The sequence below is a fragment of the Bufo gargarizans genome, chromosome 4 (genome assembly GCF_014858855.1).
Source record: "Bufo gargarizans isolate SCDJY-AF-19 chromosome 4, ASM1485885v1, whole genome shotgun sequence".
Taxonomy (NCBI): domain Eukaryota; kingdom Metazoa; phylum Chordata; class Amphibia; order Anura; family Bufonidae; genus Bufo; species Bufo gargarizans.
Genome location: NC_058083.1, coordinates 429407123 through 429430836, shown reverse-complemented (window position 1 = coordinate 429430836; position 23714 = coordinate 429407123). Strand labels below are relative to the sequence as shown.

The following is a 23714-nucleotide window of genomic DNA, read 5'->3' as shown; positions in this document are numbered from 1 at the left end:
TAATCAGGGATGTGCTGCCGATAATGAATAGAAGAGAATAAGGGAGGAACGACTACAGCAGTGATCGTTCCTCCTACATTTGGTTTGCATTGTCCTGCGTAATCAGCACTGATAGACGTGTTTTCATCCATCGGCCCTTGCACTGCCCATACATCGGGGTTGGTGGGGTCCTATTCACAGAGATGAGACATTTACGATAAGTCCAGTAGATGCAACATAGTAGACTTTGAAGGGAACCTACCTGGGAGGGCACCAGCAGGTCTGGACATTTTGAGCTTTCCTTAGCAAATAAAACCCAAATGACCTGAGAGTGGGATTGGGCACAATATGAAACGCCTTGCTTCACTGCACACGCCCTATGCAGTAATGTGAGGGACCCCCATGACATGTTGCACCTGTTCTGCGTGTAGGTGATAAATATGGTTAGTGGGACTCCTCCTTAATACTGCTTCCCACCAGTCTGATCCATTCTGGCCTTTGTTGCACAGTTCATCACATCCTTAAAGGGGTATTCCAGTAGATACAAGTTATCCCCTATCTATCAGATCGGCGGGGGTCCTACCGCTGGGACTCTCACCGGTCACTAGAACGGGGGGCCCCGTACCCCCTGCAGGCCATGGCCCTGCCTGCTGCTCAACAAGCCACTCTGTTAATTTCAGGGGAGCTGCAGGGGGTACGTGATCGGTGGGGGTCCCAGCAGTAGGACCCCCACTGATCTGATAGTTATCTCCTATCCTGTGGATAGGGGATAACGTGTACCTACCGGAATTCCCCTTTAACCTTGGCATCTCTGAAAAAACAACTGAGGCTCCTGATTGCATTTGAGTGGCCCCAAAACTTCTGTTTTAGGAGCTATTAAAAAGCCCCCCGTATATATTCTACATTCGTTCCCACGCAGCCAACTCCTTTACATTGTCCTTTTGCAGATCAGCTGAGAGGCGATCCCCCAAGTTATCTGAAAGGAGACAATTTCTTCAAACTCGCATGTAACGACTGTTCGGAGGATGGAAAAGAGCAGTTTGAGCGTTTACGGCTAACTTGGCAGCAGGTAAGTCGGTGATGGCTTTTAGCGGTAATGGATTATGGCGCACAGCTCTGGTTCTCATACGTGAAATTTGTCATTTTCCAGGTTGTCATGTTGGCCATGTACAACTTATCCCTGGAGGGGTCTGGCCGCCAGGGCTACTTCAGATGGAAAGAGGACATCTGCTTATTTATAGAGAAGCACTGGACCTTCCTCCTGGGAAACAGGTGAATGTTTGTGGAATTGAGTATGAGGAATCTGATGCATGGGGTTTTCACCCAGATTTAGATTTAATCTTGAATTACCTTAGAAAGCGCTGCTTTTGGAATAACTGTTACCCTGGCAACGTCGGATACCTTTTCCAAAAGATTATTTTCTATGCTATCAGCTGTGCCCATATAGGCCTCTATCACACGAGCGATGCAGATTGTATCAGGATGTGTTCAATTTATGGCTTTGCATGCAAATTCAGTCCGTTATTTCCGCTATTGCGGTCAGTGTTTCCGGATTGTATGCGTTTTTCACATGCGTGAATCAAAGCTGAAGAATAACAGTCTATATCTCCTAGCGATCATCAGTGAAAATGCCTTCCGTTTTTCACACAAGCCCCATTCACTTCTGTGGAGCCAGAGGTTCGTGAAAAAAACGCACAATATAGAACATGCTGTGATTTTTTCCTGAACGCAAAGATGGTGCGTTAAAAATGGTGCTCATGTACACAGACCCATTAAAATGAATGGGTTAGGATTCAGTCTGTTCACTATACATATATCTCACCCAGAAAACTCACTTGTATTAAAGAGGCCTGAGGGCTTGTTCACATCTGCGTTGGAGGCTCAGTTCGGGGCCTTTATTGCAGGTTCTGCCAAAGAGTGACAGAAAAGTCCTGTATGCAGATTATTGTGGTCCATTTCAGTTATGTGGCGCTCCCATTATTTTTGTTGTTCTGCTCCTCTAACGGAGCAGAAAAACAGAAAGTATGAACATTGCCGAAAAAGAGTTGTCCGGGCTTTTAATATTGATGACCTATCCTCAGGACCCCCGCTGATCAGCTGTATGAGAAGACGGCGCGAGCTGCTTCTGTCTATAGCAAAGCAGCGGTGAGCAGGAATAGAGAAGGGAAACGGCAGGTGCACACTGCGCGCGCTGTCTCCTCAGACAGCTGATCAATGAGGGTGTCAGGTGTCGGACCCCCGCTGATCTGATATGAATGTCCTATCCTGAGGATAGATCATCAATATTATGAGCCTGGATAACCTCTTTAATATTTAAATTTCCTGTTACTTGTATATCCCGTTATATTCATCTGCACTAAGCAGAGAGAGTCTTCTGTCCTTGCCCCCAGTGGGGCTCCCAATTCAGTTTTCCAGTCTCAAACATAACAGGCCCTGGGGCCATTCTCTGCGCCACTGGTCCGGTCCTACTGTCGACGCCAGTTTACGAATTGCAGTGGAGATGTGCCGCTATACAGCTTGTGACCACTGGCTGCAGCAGTCACATGCTGTATAGCGGCACATCAGGGGGTGAGTATTACTTGATTTAAATTTTTATATTTTTTGCTATTAGAGAGCTTGTGCGAGATGTTAAAGAGGACCTTTCATCAGGCTAGCTCTAGCCTAATTATTATCCTACCTTTATAGGGCGGCCCCCACTGATGCCATGGCACATATTATTTTTTTTTCTACAGAACCCCCTGTTCGTCCGCTGTTGGCCCCGTATATTTTGGCGCCTTATATTATGATATTAGTGCCATGGCATCAGTGGGGGACGCCCTATAAGGTAGGATAATAAAAAGATGCGCTGTTAAAAAATGGCTACTAGGACACATTGGATAAATGGTTATTCAGCTGGTTCCACAACCAAATCCATGTAATGCTTAGTTGTTAGTGTACTTTAAATGAAGACTAGAGGAGTCCAGCTACTGTACGTGATATAATCCTGGGAGTAGGGCCAGAGTGACATTCTCTTGTGAAGGCCTCTTTTATGGTGTTGCCCACATGGTCTCCAGACCAATCTCCAGCTTTCATTGTGTCTGAGACAAAAGCGGGACTCCTCATTGAAGAGGTTAGACCTCCTTTCAGCCTCCATTGCCTTCTTGCTGTGCAACACATCTAGCTGGATGTCTGGCTTATACCCCAATGTCGTGCACAGCCTTCTGATCGTTTGCGTAGACACTATTTGCCGCTTAAGGCTTGGGCTGTGACGTCCAATTTCATTTGCAGTACAGAATGGATCACTACGCACCATTATTGTAATCAGGCGATTTATCTGTGCACCTCTTGCTGTCATTCCAGTTTGTCTTTGCTCTCCCAAACACTGGAATGCACAACCTTGAACAGTGCTGACATTTCAGCCTAGGTGCTTAGCGATCAGCCAGATGATAAACCAAGATCTTTCAGCTCAAGAATCCTGTCCCTCTCAGTTTGTGATTAGTGGAGATAAATGGCATCACACAATCATCCCGCATGACTTAAAGGGAGTCTGTCACGACATTTGAGCATATTAGACTGATCAAATAGCGTTATATGTGCCACCGAGAACTTAAAAACGATACCTTTGTTGTATCTAATGGAGTTTTCTTTCAGCCAAAAATGAACTTTTAAGATTCTGTAAATGCGCCCTCTCAAGTGCCCAGGGTGGCGTCTCAATCGTCTGAGCCCCAGGCAGCACCTCCTCAACGGCTCATAACCCCGCCCTCCATGTGCCTCTGCCCGCCCGTTTACTCTCCTCCTCTCTCCTTTTCCACTGCGCCCGCTACGAATTTGACCGCGCAGCCGCAGTGGAAAAGGAGAGAAAAGAGTAAATGGGCGGGCAGAGGCACATGGAGGGCGGGGTTATGAGCCGTCGAGGAGGTGCTGCCTGGGGCTCGGACGATTGAGACGCCGCCCTGGGCACTTGAGAGGGCCCATTTACAGAATCTTAAAAGTTCATTTTTGGCTGAAAGAAAACTCCATTAGATACAACAAAGGTACCGTTTTTAAGTTCTCGGTGGCACATATAACGCTATTTGATCAGTCTAATATGCTCAAATGTGGTGACAGACTCCCTTTTAATCCTGATTTTTGAGGTTTCATGTGGCTAAAGAACTTTGTTTTCAATCTGGCTTGTCTGCCTCTCCCACATGCCACAGATTGGAGCTAGGTGCTTGGAAATGTGATCATCTGCATATTTTAGCGACCCCTCGATTTGCATAACCCTACGACTTGTTCTTCTTGGTGTTGCTCTTCCAATGTTGAGGAGCATAGTATACACATGTATGAGCCTTCTTGTGTTTTTCAGGAAGAAGACCTCTACATGGTGGAGCACGGTTGCAGGATGTCTCTCTGTGGGCAGTCCGATGTTCTTCAAATCTGGAGCCCAGGACTTTGGAGAACCAGGGTGGTGGAAGCTTGTTCACAACAAACCTCCTGTTATGAAACCTGAAGGAGACAAGTATATATCTACTTCACAAAAAATAAAAAGTATGTATTTGAATATGTCACCCCCCTAGCAGGTGACCCTATGTTGTCTACAAACAATCTACAGTCAAAAATGTTGGTCATCCTATTCACATCATTACAACATTCATCGCCTGAAGATTCAGTTTTACATTGAATGTCCAGAAGTTCACATAGACCTAAAGTCCCAAATTCTACACTTTGGGTTTACAAACATTGCAGATGCACCACGGCTGCAGCTAAAAGCAGTTTCATTGTTAACGGCCACCCGTTTATGCAGCTAAACAGCAGTTTACCACGTGGCCATTACCAATGAAACTGGCTTTAGCTGCAGTCAATTAGAAAATAGCGATCTAGATTCGGACGCATTGAAGGCAAGTCTTGGACGCAGTACCTTCTCGGTGTGTGAACCTAGCTTTTATGTCCCTTATTTGGTCCATGCAGGTGAATGCTTAATTCTTGCTTTAAAGGGGGTTCCCAGTTTTTAGATATTGATTACTTATACTTTAGATAGGTCATCAGTATCAGATCGCTTTGGGAGAAGTACGCCAGCATGGCCACTACACAGTGGATGGAGCCTTCTGCTTCCACCGAACTCCACTGTTTCGTTTCTGATGCTGGTGGCTAACTAAATCAGCTGATTGGTGTGGATGCCAGTTGTCGGACCCTCACAGATCTGATTTTGATGACCTATCTTGGGATGGGTCCTCAGTATCCAAAAGCTGGAATACCCCTTTAAATCAAGAAGGTGAAGTGACATTATATGAGTGACTCCAGCTAGTAATCCTTCATGTACTAATTCTGGATATTCAGTGGAAGCTCTATTTTCATGCTTTGGTGGTATTCTGGATTCTAACCTCTTTCTCCTGGTTGCTCTTTATGACTTGTGGTTTTGCTAACAATCCATTGGCTATCAATAGGTAATAATTCTATGGGATTGACACTCCAGGCTCCTGGTTTCAGCAGTAATGGAGGTTTCTTTGGGATACCTGATTTTCCTTCTTATTTTACTTTCTAATGTTTTCTTCATATAATGTTGATCATGATATATATGCAATATGTGATGTACATTAAAAATCAAGCTGAATAGGTTTTACTTTTGAAAATAATGACACTTTAGTGGTCCCAACCAGAGGCTTGGCACCTGGTCTGTGTGACCTCGCTCCTGGAGCCCTGAGTTATGGTCCTGTACACTAGTTACAATAATCTTCCACATTGCCAATTATTGCAGACATGTCCTACCCAATGAACGGTGATCATTTGGAGGGTATAATACTCATCATCAGACTAGTACCATACATGTAGACAAGACCTCTTGTCTTGTCCAGCATTCTCGTGGATAGACAGCATGTTAGTGGCTGTCCTGAATTAAACAGAGGCTGTGGGTGCTGGAGTGGAGGGCAGAATAAATGGACGATTTCATTACTTTGAATGCATACCTGTCTTTAAAGAAATTTGCTTGTCAACCCCTTAAAAATACCGTACAGGCCTTTTTTATTTTTTTTATCTTCTCCACCTACTGTAGTAACCTGAATATTGTGCTTACTCTGGGGTTTCCATGGCATTCTTTATTAGAAAGGTCACATGACATCAGTCTATTTGTGGGAGTAACTGTTCATGCCACCATGGAAATCTCAGAGCAAGCTCAACAAATTATTATTTTCAAGTCGTAATCTATTGAGCTATGTTTACCGTGCCCCTTTAAATTTTAAGGATGAAAGGATGTTATAACAGCACAACTTAGTGGTTCATGATTTCTCTAGCTCCCAGTAAGTCTAGCTTGGACCCAGTGATCACAGTAGAAGGACTCAGAAAGAGATCTAGAGGGAACCCGGTTGAGTCTGCTATAGAGCTAAAAGAAAAGAGATCCCGTACCCAGGAGGCAAAAGACATCAGGAGGGCCCAGAAAGAAGCCTCTGGATTTGTGGATCACAGCTCATGTTCTACTCCAGTAAAATTCTCCAGCAGTCGGAACCGTCGCCCAGATATTGTGCTTGAGAAAGGGGAAGTAATAGACTTCTCCTCTATGAGTTCATCAGACCGGACGCCCATGACCAGTCCTTCTCCATCTCCTTCTTTGGATTTCTCTGCTCCGGGTACACCAGCTTCTCACTCAGCAACACCAAGCCTACTCTCAGAGGCTGATCTAATTCCAGATGTCATGCCACCCCAAGCTTTATTTCATGGTTAGTATATCTGGCAGCTTTCATAAGAACAAATCTATTTTTCTATATCCTTTTGTTTAGCTCAAGGTAAAAATGTGTCCTACTGAGAGCAAACTATCCCATTACATAATTTGTATGCAGGAATGGTTTCTAATCTTTATGGCGTATTGGGCAAGAATTATGAATGCAGCTCTGGAGTACAATTCATCTTTAACTCCAGATTGGTACAAGATATGCAATGTATTTAACAAGTTACTTGACATTTTATGCAAGTTTCTAAAATAAACTACCGTCGCGTTCAATGATGAGCATACGACTGTGATAAATGTCATAGTAATTTGGAGACTTGTTTCCTCAGATTCTCTTTCTTATATTTTTTTGGTTCAAAGATCAGAAATCATTCCTTGTGGCAAACGTGCAGATATCAATGTCACCTGGAAAATACATTTTCTAATCCCTGTAATGAAAGTTATTTTACAGAATATCTGTCATTGCTTGCATTTTGGCAGGTGGTCTTCAACTTGGAAAACATCTACAACAAGACTATTATGTTATAGATCGTAATTTTAAGTAAGGGGTTTTCCAGGAGTACAAAATGAGTGACCTATCTTTAGGATACTTCATCAATATTTGATCGGTGGGGGTCCAACTCCCAACACCCCCACCAATCAGCTGTTTGAAAGGGCCACAGCACTCTTGTGAGCGCTCTACATTGTATAGTGGCTGTGCTTGGTATTGCAGCCCAGGCCCATTGACTTGAATGGGACATACCATGAACGTGATATCGCTGGTCTCTTCAAACCGCTTAGCAAGGGTGTCAGGAGTCGGGCCCCCACTGATCAGATATTGATGACCTTTCTTGAAGATAGATCATCCATATTTTCCTCCTTGAAAACCCTTTAAAAGGGTATGCCCATCTTATAAAGTAATGTCACATCGCTCTCTCACTAATCTTGAGAATGAAGGGAAAGCAGTGCGTTCCTGGCACAGCAGTGCCCTGTTCACCCTCTGTACAGCACAGGTCGGGCCGGCTGCAGTTCAAAGGGAATGCAGTGATAGGCCAGCACTGCCCCCCATTCATTCTTGGGATTGGTGGGGGTCGTAGTGATCTGCCATCACTTTATGAAATGGAAATTCCCCTGACAAGCGGATTATGTCCCATTTTCTATAGCACTTTTTATTTCATAGATGTGACTTTATCGCCCCCATGTTTTGTGGCTCAGATCAGGGGATGGAGAGGTAACCCGGAAGTTGCTCATGGTGCAGCTTTGTTGGTTCTCCGTGGGAAAAAAAGTGCTAAGCGACTTTTTTTATTCAATGTGTTTTATCCCCATCTGGAACTATTAATGTTGTAACTGTGATTTAACCACAATTCACATGTGACTTTGATTTTGTCATGTAGCCCAGGTCTTACGGGTTTAGTCCTGCTGAGATCAACGTGGCAGTAGATATCAAAGGACTTTCTATGGTGTGTTGATACGTGTATGTAGTGTGTTAGGTAAAAGCTGCATTGCTTCATGAAGTATTACCTGGCCAGTGGTCTCTGTGGCCCTACAGGGAGTGGGTCTCATTACATTCTGCAACCGGCATCTTGGATCCCTGAATTTTCCAAGTTGTGGAGTACCTTGAGCAGTGTCCAACAGGAGAACAATGTGAAGGGTTTTAGGGAAAGGTGTTTGAGCTGACTTTCTCTTTCAGACCATTTACAGGACTCAAGTGATTTCCAGATTATCACAGTGTTGCTGTTGAGACTAATGGCGGTCAATCTGGTGTGTTTTTGGGGGGATGAATTAAACTTTCCAATGTAATCATTTCAGATGATGAAGAGATGGATGTCGATGGTGTCATTGATCCTGGAATTGAATACTTGCCTTCTCCCAACACCACCCACTCAACTCCTATATGTCAAAAGAATTTCAAGTCGTCTGTGCATGTGAAACAAGAAATAGAGAGCGAAGAGGAGAAACTGGACCGGGTAGAGGGTGAACTGCATAAGGGCCCATCTGGGGATAGAGCCCGCGACAAGAGACGTATTCAACCCATAGAGAAGGATAAAAACAAATCTTCTCAATACCATGCCATCAGCCTTTATGAAGAAAAGCTGCTCTTGAAACGCATCGAGGCCTGTCCCAATGCTGTAGCTGTGACGCCAGAAGCTAGACGGCTCAGGCGGAAGCTGCTTGTCCGTAAGGCCAAGCGTGAAAGAGGTTTGCCTCTCTTTGACTTGGATCAAGCAGTGAATGCAGCACTAATGCTTGTTGGAGGGGTCTATGGAGCCAGGGAAGGGTCCGTTTCTAGGCCAGTATCCAATCGGCCTGAATACAAGGCAACAAGCAAGGATCGGCAGATCTTGGACAGATATCAGGTGAGTAGTTATTTGGTCCATGTACCTGCAGAGATCGGTGTAGTCATCAGCTCTTTTGTGAAGCATTATTGCTGTGGATTGAAAATACTATGAATGGGCATTGATTGAACCACTACCATCCTTATTTTTCAGTTTACAGTAGTATTTTTTTTCTTGTAGACTGCTGTGCCCACAACCAAAGGAGTCCGTCAGTCCGCTGTGCGTTTCTTGTATCGGCTTGGAGCAGCTGAAGATAAAGAGGCAGACCTCAGCATAGTTAGTCCCTACACTGCTCGCATTCTGAAGCCATATATAAGGTAAGGGTTTACAGTTGGTAATACTATTTCTTAAAACAAAAGCCTATACAGACAAACTATTAGCCCAAACAAAATAAGGCAACAAATATATATAAAATATATCAAAATTTATTAAGGATATAGTCAAACAAATATAAAGGTGAAAATAACGAAAAAAGAAGGGGGAAAAGGGGACAAGATGTAAAAATCCCACTGAACTCCTGCAGAACGGAGACCACACAGGTATACAAACAGCCACTATGGGTATATATTGTGAATAGAATCAGGCCACCAAGGGCCCCCTAACCCCTCAAAATAAATAGCCCGGTTGTAGGAAATTACAAATATCATAGCACACCGAGCACAAGGGAGATATAAACCCCAAAGTTATTAGCTAATAATGCTACAGGGTTACGCTTGCAAGACCAGTAAGAATATCAGCTACGTACTTGCATATCATGGTAAAATACACCTTAGGGTCCATTTACACGTCCGTAGTGTATTGCGGATCCGCAATACACCCGGCCGGCACCCCCCAAAGAACTGCCGTTTTGCGGACAAGAATAGGACATGTTCTATTTTTATGCGGAGCTCTCCGCATCCATTCCTGCCCCATTGAGAATGAATGGGTCCGCACCTGTTCCCGATATTGCGGAACAGATGCGGACCCATATGAACCCTTAATCAGTTACTGGCACTAATATAAATAAGCAGTAACTCTGCAGCATAAAGTAACAAGAAGGGCAGAGTCAAACAGTAAGAAATCAATTATCCATGTCAATGCGCCGTCTGGTCCACCTGGCTGGTAAGACTACCTCGAAGCGCATTTCGTCAACCCACTGGCTTCGTCAGGAGGCAAGGATAAAGTGGAGTGTTGAGGTATAAATAGTAAAATTACACCTGTGTTCAATATAGGTTGTGTTCCCCGCATGATATGGATGCTGACATCACCACAGCATGCTTAGTCGCCCCCCACGTGACGTAGCCGGGCGCGTCTGTGCGGACCAGCATGCGCATCCAGGAAGTGGATACCACGCTCTGACACGCAGAAACGCGCTCCCGGCCATCACCACGGAGACGACCAACGTGGAGCATGCAGCAATACAGAGTCCCAGCGCACGCCTGGAACGAACATATACTATGAAAGACGCCAGATACAAATGAGGACCAGACATAAGGGTAAAATACTATTTAGTCTAGCCCTAAAAGACTATATATAAAAAGACATAAGATATAAGTGAGATATACCCATACATAATTAGTGAAAAACACATGATGAAATATCAAAACCGTGAAACAATAAATCCAAAACATGATTAATACAATAATATGACTCACTGCCTAGAAGAACGGTTAAAAAGAACATAACAAAACTTTATAAAGAATATATATAATAAATAAAATAAGGCTAATCCCTCTTAGTGTATAGAGATAGGCAGATGGGGAAAATGCTCCAAATACGTCATTTGCAAAAAATACTTGGCCGCTCAGATCCCGTGGTCGTGACAGATCGACGTATATACAGACTCCACATGTAACAAAAATCATGTCTTCCTCCATATAAACTCCATTTAACTTCCCCAAAACATCTGATGTATCCCTAACATAAGACGGCAGGGTCTCCACACATCACATCTCCACAGATAAAAGTCCACAAATCTACTGGCTTGCTCACAAAGACTTCCAATTCCTGACATGATAGGTCATTCTGGAGGGTTGGACCTGTCCTTATGTATTTTGGGCAGCAAATAAAATGTAGGTGTTACCGGACGGTCCACCGACAAGCCCTCTTTTAATCTAGGGGGGAGTATCTGATAACACACTCCAGATTCTATCTTGAATTTCGAAATGGGATTGTAGTCAAGATAGGGGTGGGCGATATATGCGATATGCACTGATATGAATCTGTGCAACGATACAGATTTTGTCCATATCGCCGGACCGCGATCTGACCACGGAGCGGTAGTGAATTGAAGAAGCTTCTCCCGACTCCGCGCTGTACTGGAGTGGCCAGGGCCTGGCATGCACACAGCGTCAGCCCCCTGGCTAACGCTGTGTGTGACGTCAGGTCCCGCCCAATGCATGCTGGGAAGAAGACTCGACACCTGCGGACTGCCGAGCACACTGAAGGAAAGGTAAGTATAGCGATTCTTCTGGGGGCGGGGGGGATCTGTTTGCAAAGGATGGCCATGGGGCTGATCTGATGGCACTGGCTCTGGGGGACATGTCTGATGGCAGATGATGGCAAATGCCATGGGGCTGATGGCACTGGCCCTGGGGGACATTCATGATGGCAATTGCAAATGCCATGGGGATGATGGCACTGGCTCTGGGCCACAGGGGGACATGTATGATGATGGCAAATGCCATAGGGCTGATGGCACTGGTTCTGAGGGACATGTCTGATGGCAGATAATGGCAAATGCCATAGGGCTTGGGGCTGATGGCACTGGCTCTGGGAGACATGTATGATGATGGCAATTAGCAAATGCCAAAAGGCTGATGGCACTGGCTCTGGGCCAGGTTTTGTAATTAGTATTTTTTGTATACATACAGAAGAAAATATATCGCAATATATATTGCATAACGCACATGTTTCAAATTATATTGCAATATAGATTTTAGGCCATATTGCCCACACCTAAGTTAAGACGTCTATATAACATTCTTTCTCGTTTAAAGAGGACCTTTCACCGATCCTGACATTGTGAACTAAGTATCATGACATATACAGCGGCGCCCAGGGATCTCCCTGCACTTACTATTATCCCTGGGCGCCGCTCCGTTCTCCCGTTATGTCCTCCGGTATGTTCGGGGACTTGGTTATAGTAGGTGGAGACTTAGGGGACTTGGTTATAGTAGGCGGAGTCTGCCCTTGTTCTGCTGGGCGTCTCCTCCTCCTAGGCTGTAGCGCTGGCCAATCGCAGCGCAGAGCTCACAGCCTGGGAGTTTTTTTTTTTCTTCTCCCAGGCTGTGAGCTCTGCGCTGCGATTGGCCAGCGCTACAGCCTAGGAGGAGGAGACGCCCAGCAGAACAAGGGCAGACTCCGCCTACTATAACCAAGTCCCCGAACATACCGGAGGACATAACGGGAGAACGGAGCGGCGCCCAGGGATAATAGTAAGTGCAGGGAGATCCCTGGCCGTCGCTGTATATGTCAGGATACTTGGTTCCCAATGTCAGGATCGGTGAAAGGTCTGCTGGTTTGATTACCACATCTCTAAGATTTCATAATTCCTTAATTGCTTGAAGTTGAGACCACTTAAGATTATGATGACTCCGATCTGTAGGAATAGATTCAAACTCCTTTTTCACCATCTTCATAAATATGTCTACTGGTGCACAAGTATTACGAGGGGGGAAAAGTTGTGAACGGCGACACAGATACATGGGCAATTTAGAGGTAGATTCAGCCTCCTCTAGCAGGGATTGTAGATCATTTAATGCCTGTTGTTGTGCCGGTGATGGTAAGCCCACTACCTCCAGATTTTTGCTGAAATATATTTTTAAGCAATAATTTCCTACCAAATAACTGTAAATCTTGCACTGCCATAAAAATATCAAAGCCACTGGAAGGAGCAAAGGTAAGACCTTTCTGGAGCACATCTATCTGAGACTTTGTAAGTTTAAAGGTAGACAAATTAATTACCTTCAATGTTTCATGTGTCTCTTTTAAATCCGGTTTGTATTTCTGGTCTTTCTTTTAATATCGGGGTGTTGGGTGCGTGAGGGTGGAACACCCATTCTGCACCATTTTCCAACACCCCCCGTCCGTCTAAAAAATAATCCCCACATGACTCTTCCAAAGTTATTGAGCTCCTGGATACAGATGGGGTAATGGAACCAGTTCTATCCTGTCTATGTTGCCAACGGTGGACCTTCTTAGCCTGAAAGTCCACCAAATCTCTTTTAACTTTCAAATCCTGTATATCTTTTTCCCATAGACAGAGATCTTCCTCAAGCTTTTTATCAAAAGCCTCTATCCCTCCTTACCCAGTATGCTATGATATTTGTAATTTTTTTTTTTTTTTACAACCGGGCTATTTATTTTGAAGATCAAATTATAAATAAAAATAACCCCCCAAAAAAGGGGGGGGGGGGGGGGGGGGGAGAATCGCATATAAACACAGACGAAAGTTACAGTCCCCAGATCAGTATTGTCCTTTTGCGCTGCAGTTTTTCTTGTGAGGTGGTGGGTACCCTTCACAAATAAGCAATGTATATAATATAGAAAACCGCTCTGCTTCAACCTTTTGTCTCCTTCAGTGTGAACTGCACTCAAGTTGAAGCAGCGCGGTTTTCTATATTATCTACGTTATTTATTTTGCGGGGTTAGGGGGCCCTTGGTGGCCTGATTTCTATTCACAATATATACCCATAGTGGCTGTCTGTATACCCGTGTGGTCTCCATTCTGCAGGGGTTCGTGGGATTTTTACATCTTGTCCCCTTTTCCTCCTCCTTTTTTCCGTTGTTTTCACCTTTTATATTTGTTTGATTATATCCTTAATACATTTTGATATATTTTATATACATTTGTTGCTTTATTTTGTTTGGGCTATTATTTTGTCTGTATAGGCTTTTGCTTTGGTATATATCTACTAGGCCCTATATATGCTATCATTTGGCTGGGGTACTGGATGGTTTAAAGGGACACTGACAGGCCCAATAAGCATATTTAGCTATAATTATGACTGCACAGGTCTTCTAATGTGTATTAAAATCATATAAGTGTCCACCTTATGAATACAGTAAACTCATGTTTTATAACCTGATAGAATCGTCTTCAAAACGGCGGTTGGGGCGAGTCTGGCTGGGCGCAAGTGAAGCTGAAACGCCGCCCCTTGGGCAGAAAGAAGACGATTCTATCAGGTTATAAAACATGAGTTTACTGTATTTGTAAGGTGGACAGGGGGGTATACTTATATGATTTTAATACACATTAGAAGACCTGTGCAGTCATAATTATAGCTAAATATGCTTATTGGGCCTGTCAGTGTCCCTTTAAGGTAATACTATTTATTTACAGGTAAAATTTAAAAATGATAATTTTTCTTTTCAGATTGGCGGTGTTGTACAATTGTATGATTTTTTACTTAGAATTCATAGTATGGACCTCCATCTGTTAACTCAGAATTCAGTCTGACATGTAAGGCTACTTTCACATCCTGGGCTCTCACAAGCGGTCCAAAACGGATCAGTTTTGCCCTAATGCATTCTAAATGGAAAAGGATCCGTTCAGAATGCATCAGTGGAGTACCGTGGAGGGGCCAGGTGATCTGGAGTACCGTGGAGGGGCCAGGTGATCTGGAGTACCGTGGAGGGGCCAGGTGATCTGGAGTACCGTGGAGGGGCCAGGTGATCTGGAGTACCGTGGAGGGGCCAGGTGATCTGGAGTACCGTGGAGGGGCCAGGTGATCTGGAGTACCGTGGAGGGGCCAGGTGATCTGGAGTACCGTGGAGGGGCCAGGTGATCTGGAGTACCGTGGAGGGGCCAGGTGATCTGGAGTACCGTGGAGGGGCCAGGTGATCTGGAGTACCGTGGAGGGGCCAGGTGCTTTGGATCCCACCAATCTGATAAATATACTGGTCTAACTGCTATTTAGTGGTTGTTTCTGAAATATATTTGTCAAGTGTATACGTTTTCTGTGGGCCTGTACACTGCTCTGTAGCCAAACACAATACAATGTCACACCACTCAGACAGGCCCTTTTATCTCTTCAGTTTCATGATTTTTGGGGTTCTTATCCCTGGAACCTGTACAGCTGAAGGAATTGTCTTTTTCTTTTAATTTAAAGGGACATAAGTCAGTCATATATACTAGTTCCTGTCCAGAGTCTTTAACTTTTGCTCTGTATGGACTTTCTGCATGGCAGAGAGTCTCACTTAACACCATTTCTCAGACCATCAGTCAGACCACTGAGGAGTGAAAGGCAGTACGTTTATTCGTGTAGTGTTCCTCAACTCCAGTCCTCAGGGGCCCACCTACCAGTCATGTTTTCTGGATTTCCTTAGTACTGAGCAGGTGATATAATTAGTGTCAGTGCATCAGGAATTATCACAGGTATTCATTCTGTGGGATATTCTCAAATCATGACTGGTAGGTGGGCCCTGAGGACTAGAGTCGAGGAAAACAGTTTTTGAGCATCACACCTCTGCTCTGTTGTCTCAGTAGGTTGGCTGGCTAGGGCTTCTCACGTTACACTAGTCAGTGCAATGCGATATGAAGAGAAAAATAGAGCTTTTATTCTGTCGGTCATTTCCAACCTCCACCTACTATTCTAATAATGATTACCTTCCAGACAAACCCTTTTCTGTGCAGCAGGATCATAAACTTAAATTACTGTGCTGTCCCATTGAGGATTTTTGTCTCTCTCGTACATTACTGCTAAAGAACAATTTTTATTTTTTTGTTTAGGGTACTTTCACACTAGCGGCAGGGGACTCCGGCAGGCTGTTCCGGCAGGTGAACAGCCTATAGGATCTGTCCTGCTGCTAGTTCACGTGTGCCCCCCGGACTACCGCTCCGTCCCCATTGACTATAATGGGGGCGGAGTTCTGATGGCAGCGCACTTTGAGAGGCAGCCGGAACTTTTAGTCTGGCCGCCTCTCTGTGTGCGCTGCCGGAACTCCGCCCCCGCCCCCATTATAGTCAATGGGGACGGAGCGGTAGTCCGGGAGGCACACGTGAACTAGCGGCAGGACGGAACCTATAGGCTGTTCACCCGCCGGAACAGCCTGCTGGAGTCCCCTGCCGCTAGTGTGAACCTTACTTGCTGAAAGTAAAAAAAAACAACAAAAAAACTGCTGAACAGTCTAAAAAAAAAAAAAAAAAAAAAAAAAAGTTTTTTTATATTAATATTGTGTTCAACAATACCTTTTTCTGAAGTTTCTGGTGGAAGTTATGTTTGCATGTGTAATCCATTGTTTAATGGGATCTTGGCCAGTAGAGAACAGTCGGATCCTTTGTATGTTCCAGGGTATCTTTCCGTGTTCATTGATAGTATCATCTGAATACTAATGTTCTGGTTGTGTCTGTTCCGATTGAAGAGTGTTCATTTCCTTTTGCTTTTGTTTTATTTACCTTTCTTAACCTTAGGCTCCATTCACACGTCCGCAATTTCGTTCCGCACATTGCGGAACGGAATTGCGGACCCATTCATTCCTATGGGGCAGCACGATGTGCTTCCTGGACACGGAATTGCGGATCCGCACTTTCGTTCCGCAAAAAAATAGAACATGTCCTATTCTTGTCTGCAATTGCGGACAAGAACAGGCATATTCTATTAGTGCCGGCAATGTGCTGTCTGCAAAATGCGGAACGCACATTGCCGCTTTCCGTGTTTTGCGGCTCCGTGGATCCGCAAAACACGCTGCGGACGTGTGAATGGAGCCCTTAGTAATACTCAGAATGCTTGGAATCTTTCTAGATTAACCCCTTCAGGACCCTGCCATTTTTCACCTTATGGACTAGGCCATTTTTTGCAAATCTGACTAGTGTCACTTTATGTGGTGATAACTTTTACTTATCCAGGCCATTCTGAGATTTTCTCGTCACATATTGTACTTCATAACAGTGGTAAATATTTCATTTTTATTTATTAAAAAAATACCACATTTACAAAAAAAAACATAGTTATTACTTTACATTCCCCATATGTCTACTTCATATTTGGATCATTTTGAAAATTCAATTTTTTTTTTTTTTTTTGGGACGTTAGAAGGCTTAGGAGTTAAGAAGCAAATCTTAAAATTTTTAAGAAAATTTCCAAAACCCAATTTCTTAAGGACCAGTTCAGTTATGAAGTCACTTTGTGGTGCTCGCATATTCGAAACCACCCATAACTCACCCCATTTTTTTTTTAGCAGATTTTACATTTTAATCTATTATTTCTGCAACACATCAAGGGTTAACAGCCAAACAAAACTTAAAATCTATTACCCTGAATCTGGAGTTTACAGAAACCCCTCATATGTGCTCAAAAACTGATGTATGGGCGCACAGCAGGCTTCAGAGTGGAAGGAGCACCATATGGCTTTAGGAGAGCTGATTTAGCTGGAATGGTAATTGGGAGCTATGTCGAATATGAAGACACCCTGAGGGGGCCCTACAGTGTAAACCCCCAAAAACTGACCCCATTTTGGAAACTACACCCTTCAAGGACTCTTTCAAGGTGTGTAGTGAGCACTTTGACCTCAAAGGTGTTTCCTAGAATTAGGAAAAAATTGACGGTGAAAATTGCATTTTTCTCACAAAAAAGTTGCTTTACACCCACATTTTTCACTTTCCCAAAGGGTAACAGGACAAAATGCACCCCACATTTAGTTTCCTATTTCCCCCCGAATACAGCAACACCCCATATGTGCTAGAAAAATGATGTATGGGCGCACAGCAGGGCTCTAGAGTCAAACAGCAAAATATGGATTTTGCTGACCTGAATTGGCAGACTTTGGTTTTAGGTGCCATGTTGCATTAAAAAAATTCCTGAGGTCTCCAGAAATTAAAAACCCCAAGAAGTGATGCCATTTTGGAAAGAGCACCGCCATCCGAACATTTCAAGTGGTGGAAAGGGTACTTTTCAGCAAGCAGGTGTCTCACAGAAGGCAGAAACGCTTGTTAAAGGATTTCAAAGCACACATTTGTGAAAATGAAAAATTACAAGCAGACCCCAATTTTAAGGGGTTAAAGGAGAAAATGCACCCCAGTATGTGTTCCCTATTTTCTCCCCATTCAGGAAACACTCCATATGTGCTTGTAGCCTGCTGTATGGGCGCACAGCAGGCAAACGGCAAAATATGGATTTTGCTGGCAGGCCTGAATTGGCAGACATAGATTTTAGGTGCCATGTCGCATTAAAAAAATTCCTGAGGTCCCCAGAAATTAAAAACCCCAAGAAGTGACCCCATTTTGGAAAGAGCACCCCTGTACAAACATTTTAAAGGGTGGAAAGGGCACTTTTGACCTAAAAGGTGTTTCACAGAAATGAATATGTAGTGGTTAGTGAAAAGTGGATCTGTAAGCTATGCGGACTAAATTAGAGATACACTGCCTGTCCCAAAAGAAAGTTGCTACCTGGATTTAACTAAGCAAATGGTTATGAGCCTCCTATTGGATAATTACTGCATGGGGGCGATTTCAGCTGGCAATAAGTAATTAAACCCCAACTGGTGCAATGAGTTGCTTCTCATTTCTTAAACAACCATGTCAAGACACATCTCGTGGTCGTGGAAAAGATGTTAGTCTGTTTGAGAAGGGTTCAATCATTGGCATGCATCAAGCAGAGAAAACATCTCAGGAGATTGCAGAAACTGCTAAAATTAGGTTAAGAACTGTCCAACGCATTATTAAAAACTGGAAGGATAGTGGGGACCCATCGTATTCGAGGAAGAAATGCGTCGATAAAAAAATCCTGAATTATCGTGATCGGCGATCACTTAAACGTTTGGTCAAATCAAATCGAAGAAAAACAACAGTAGAACTCAGGGGTATGTTTTAATAGTGAAGGTAAGAGCACTTCCACATGCACAATGTGAAGGGAACTCAAGGGATTGGGACTGAACAGCTGTGTAGCTGTAAGAAAACCACTAATCAGTGAGGCAAACCAGAAAAAAATGGCTTCAATTTGCTAGGGAGCATAAAGATTGGACTCTGGAGCAATGGAAGAAGGTCATGTGGTCTGATGAGTCAAGATTTACCCTGTTCCAGAGTGATGGGTGCATCAGGATAAGAAGAGAGGCAGATGAAGTGATGCACCCATCATGCCTAGTACCTACTGTACAAGCCTGTGGGGGCAGTGCTATGATCTGGGGTTGCTGCAGTTGGTCAGGTCTAGGTTCAGCAACAGTATGTGCTCCAATAATGAGGTCAGCTGACGACCTGAACATACTAAATGACCAGGTTATTCCATCAATGGATTTTTTCTTCCCTGATGGCACAGGCATATTCCAAGATGACAATGCCAGGTTTCATTGGGCTCAAATTGTGAAAGAGTGGTTCAGGGAGCATGAGACATCATTGTCACACATGGATTGGCCACCACAGAGTCCAGACCTTAACCCCATTGAGAATCTTATTTTTTTTTTTTTTTGGACAGGCAGTATATAAGGTGGTAAAACTACAGGGTACATCATGGATGAAATTAAATGATAACTCCATGGATGAGTGGTAGATTTTAAAACACTCCTGCATGCACAGGCCAGGTTTTTCAGGGCAGGATTCGCAGTGGTAAATGGTGTCTTTCCTTATCCCCCTTTTGGTTCCTCCTTTCCTTGCTGTCTGGGCGACTTGACTTGGAAAATGTTGCCCTGGTACAACACTGGCACCATGACTTTCTGAAGTACTGGACCCTAACCGGCCTGGCTTTGAAAAATTAGGGCCTTGATAACCACCTCTTTGAACTGAAGGAAAGTTTCTGTGTGGCCTGCAGATTGAAATAGCCCTAACGCGTTTGCACATTGCCATCTGTACAATGTGTACGGCTAGCTTTTTGTACTACATTTTCGTTTTTCGTGTAGCACTGTAGTGCTTCAGAAGTTGATCTAAAAGATCCTCCCCTACCATGTGCCTGTTGTAGTCCAGGATAAAAAAACTGATATGGGGGTAGTGGTTGTGGTACCTCGTACAGGAGCAGGGGAGCTGGGGTTAGTGTGAATGGTGGTCAGTACAAGGATGTCCCTCTTGTCCTTGTACTTAACCAAACAATCCCAAATAAACGCAAAGCGAAACAAACGGCACTGTTGCTGTCCTAGACCAATTAAGTATATCAAACCAAAGCTAGACTCAGAACAGCATGATTTAAACAAGTACAGAAATCTTTTATTGGACATACATTTGTTAAAACATACATATCCATATATATAAATAAGCAGCACAAAGCCACACAGGATAACACTTACAGGTCTGTTGTAAAAAATAACAATGAATGATCCCAGACTGTGCAGAGTGTATTCAAACACAGCCCGCAGTCAAGACAGTACAAAGTGCATAGTGCTTATTGTAAACAATGACCTAGGGAAAATACATAAATGAATACAGACCAAGTCCTCCTGGATCCCTACACGTGTTTCGCGTTTTGCTTCCTCACGTTAAAGGTTGTCAGAGTTATGGAAAAAAATATATATAGCACTGTGAATCTGATGGGCAGCAATATATAACTGAGCTAAGCAAGTTTTTGGTAAAAAATTATATTTCCTCATTTCGCTGGTTCTCTTCTGGCCCTTTGTTTACCTGCAATAACAGTCTCTGCCCCGCCCCCTGCAGTGCAAAGAGAGTGAATACAAGTACTGCCCTGAGTGGCATTTCTGCCTGCTGGGAAATTTAACAGCATGTTGTATTTGTAGGACTAAAAGTCCCAGCTGTACAAACACACTGCTGATACACACAGGATCTTCCCCCTACCTGTTCTTGTGCAGAACTCCACTAGTCTGTGAGCTCCTATACCCAGCATTTGTCTCCTAACTGCCTGCAGCTACTCAGTAAAGACTTCAGCCCTGAGTCTGTGCGGCTGAAGGGGTTAAGAATCCAGGGAGAGAGCAGAGGGCAGTGAAGGGGGGGGGGGGGGGCGTGGCCAACACAGTGACCTCTGGTGTGCAGACACACACCTGCTCTTCCTGGCTTGTGCACAAATCCTCATCAGAGCAGGGAGAGAGGCTGACATCACAGGTCATGTGACCCTCAGTGAAATCCGAGAAAGCAGCAACTGGAGATAAAGTGAATTGTAAAGTCCTTACATTTGCCGGATGCACGCACACACAGACTGTTGCGTGCATGCAAAAATCTACACTAACACTACTTAACTAAAATTGATTTCTATATACTGGTATATGTAAATATATACAGTACAGACCAAAAGTTTGGACACACCTTCTCATTCAAAGAGTTTTCTTTATTTTCATTGTAGATTCACACTGAAGGCATCAAAACTATGAATTAACACATGTGGAATTATATACATAACAAAAAAGTGTGAAACAACTGAAAATATGTCATATTCTAGGTTCTTCAAAGTAGCCACCTTTTGCTTTGATTACTGCTTTGCACACTCTTGGCATTTTCTTGATGAGCTTCAAGAGGTAGTCACCTGAAATGGTCTTCCAACAGTCTTGAAGGAGTTCCCAGAGATGCTTAGCACTTGTTGGCACTCTGCGGTCCAGCTCACCCCAAACCATCTCGATTGGGTTCAGGTCCGGTGACTGTGGAGGCCAGGTCATCTGGCGCAACACCCCATCACTCTCCTTCATGGTCAAATAGCCCTTACACAGCCTGGAGGTGTGTTTGGGGTCATTGTCCTGTTGAAAAATAAATGATGGTCCAACTAAACGCAAACCGGATGGAATAGCATGCCGCTGCAAGATGCTGTGGTAGCCATGCTGGTTCAGTATGCCTTCAATTTTGAATAAATCCCCAACAGTGTCACCAGCAAAGCACCATCACACCTCCTCCTCCATGCTTAACAGTTGTTGTAGAGATGTGTCTGCTGCTAGAACTCTGTGTGGCATTGACCTGGTCTTTAATCTGAGCAGCTGTTAACCTGCGATTTCTGAGGCTGGTGACTCGGATGAACTTATCCTCCGCAGCAGAGGTGACTCTTGGTCTTCCTTTCCTGGGGCGGTCCGCATGTGAGCCAGTTTCTTTGTAGCGCTTGATGGTTTTTGTGACTGCACTTGGGGACACTTTCAAAGTTTTTCCAATTTTTCGGACTGACTGACCTTCATTTCTTAAAGTAATGATGGCCACTCGTTTTTCTTTACTTAGCTGCTTTTTTCTTGCCATAATACAAATTCTAACAGTCTATTCAGTAGGACTATCAGTTGTGTATCCACCTGACTTCTCCACAACGCAACTGATGGTCCCAACACCATTTATAAGGCAAGAAATCCCACTTATTAAACCTCACAGGGCACACCTGTAAAGGGTAAAACCATTTCAGGTGACTACCTCTTGAAGCTCATCAAGAGAATGCCAAGAGTGTGCAAAGCAGTAATCAAAGCAAAAGGTGGCTACTTTGAAGAACCTAGAATATGACATATTTTAAGTTTTCACACTTTTTTGTTATGTATATAATTCCACATGTGTTAATTCATAGTTTTGATGAATTCAGTGTGAATCTACAATTTTCATAGTCATGAAAATAAAGAACTCCTTGAATGAGAAGGTGTGTCCAAACTTTTGGTCTGTACTGTATATGCCAGATATTCAGATTATTTATTGTTACCTCTGAAAAAATTGAATGAGAGAGCCTATACTATTGGCACCCTATCACCGTCTTCATATGACGCCACTATAATGGTACTTTTGAAGCCTGGGAAAACTCCAGTTGAGTGTGGATCATACCGTCCATTATCATTACTGAACCTAGATTAGAAAATACTAGCTAAAATCCTGGCCACACAATTGGCGAAGTGCATACTGACTGTTATACACCTGGATCAATCTGGCTTGATGCCCAGTAAATCCACTAGAGACAATATTAGGCGGGTTCAAGTCATCACCCAGATTGGTCTCTGACAGCAGAAGCATTGGGCCTTGGCGTTTCTTGATGCCGCCAAGGCTTCCGATTCAGTTGAATGGCTGTATTTACTAGCTACCCTTAAATGCTTTGGTTTTGGTCCTTCATTTTGTCACGGTGGGTAGGATACAAGATACAATAAACACACAGAAAACCTCAAAACAAGCGTCTAGGCCAGAAGCTGGGGATAAAGGTCACCTCCTGACAATTCCCTACCAGCTCTTCCTGGACTTCTGTGCCCACGTTCAGACCCTACAGGTGGGAATCAACGTGCCCCCTGTGCCTAAGGCTGAAGATTCCCTAAAGTCCCTAAGATGGTGGAAAGGGGGAAAGAGGCAGCCTGCTTCCTCAGGTCCTGGAGGAGGCAGGTGTCTTTCTAACAGCCTAGACAGAACACAAAAAGGAAACCAAAACCAACTTATCTTGTAGCAGAGCAGAAACAGCAGCTCCACCATTCCTCAGAGCAAGATAGAAGCTATAACCCGCACAGGACACTGGGTAGGGGCGTAATTTAAACTCACATAAACAACCCCACCCAGTGCACCTGAAAGGGGGGTGGTAACCTGGCAGACCTCCGCATATAACCTGAGCAGGGCATGACACATTTATCAAGTGGGTGTCTATTCTTCTATTCTCTATAACAGCCCCAGATCCAATATATCTGTTAATAGGATACAGTCTTCTTCCCACTGGGAAGAGGAACGAGGCAGGGGGGTCCGCTCTCCCCACTGCTGTTTGCACGGACCATAGAGCCTCTGGCTATCTATATAAGAGTACTTTCACACTAGCGTTTTAGTTTTCCGGTATTGAGTTCCGTCCTACGGGCTCAATACCGGAAAAAAATTGATCAGTTTTATCCTAATGCATTCTGAATGGAGAGCAATCCGTTCAGGATGCATCAGGATGTCTTCAGTTCAGTCCCTCTTAGGCCCCATGCACACG

At 44.0% G+C, this 23714-nt stretch overlaps 1 protein-coding gene across 2 annotated transcripts in view; it reads left to right on the top strand.

Annotated features, from left to right (window-relative positions):
* KAT14 (lysine acetyltransferase 14) overlaps positions 1 to 23714 on the top strand; it is a 33908-nt gene that overhangs the window by 536 nt on the left and 9658 nt on the right. The window contains exons 2-7 of one of the 2 annotated variants that reach the window (XM_044289996.1): positions 927 to 1048; positions 1130 to 1251; positions 4304 to 4485; positions 6225 to 6647; positions 8444 to 8991; positions 9151 to 9287. In XM_044289996.1, the coding sequence (XP_044145931.1) occupies positions 927 to 1048; positions 1130 to 1251; positions 4304 to 4485; positions 6225 to 6647; positions 8444 to 8991; positions 9151 to 9287 (1534 nt within the window). The remainder of the gene's footprint in view (positions 1 to 926; positions 1049 to 1129; positions 1252 to 4303; positions 4486 to 6224; positions 6648 to 8443; positions 8992 to 9150; positions 9288 to 23714) is intronic. The other variant, XM_044289997.1, reaches the window with a different exon arrangement.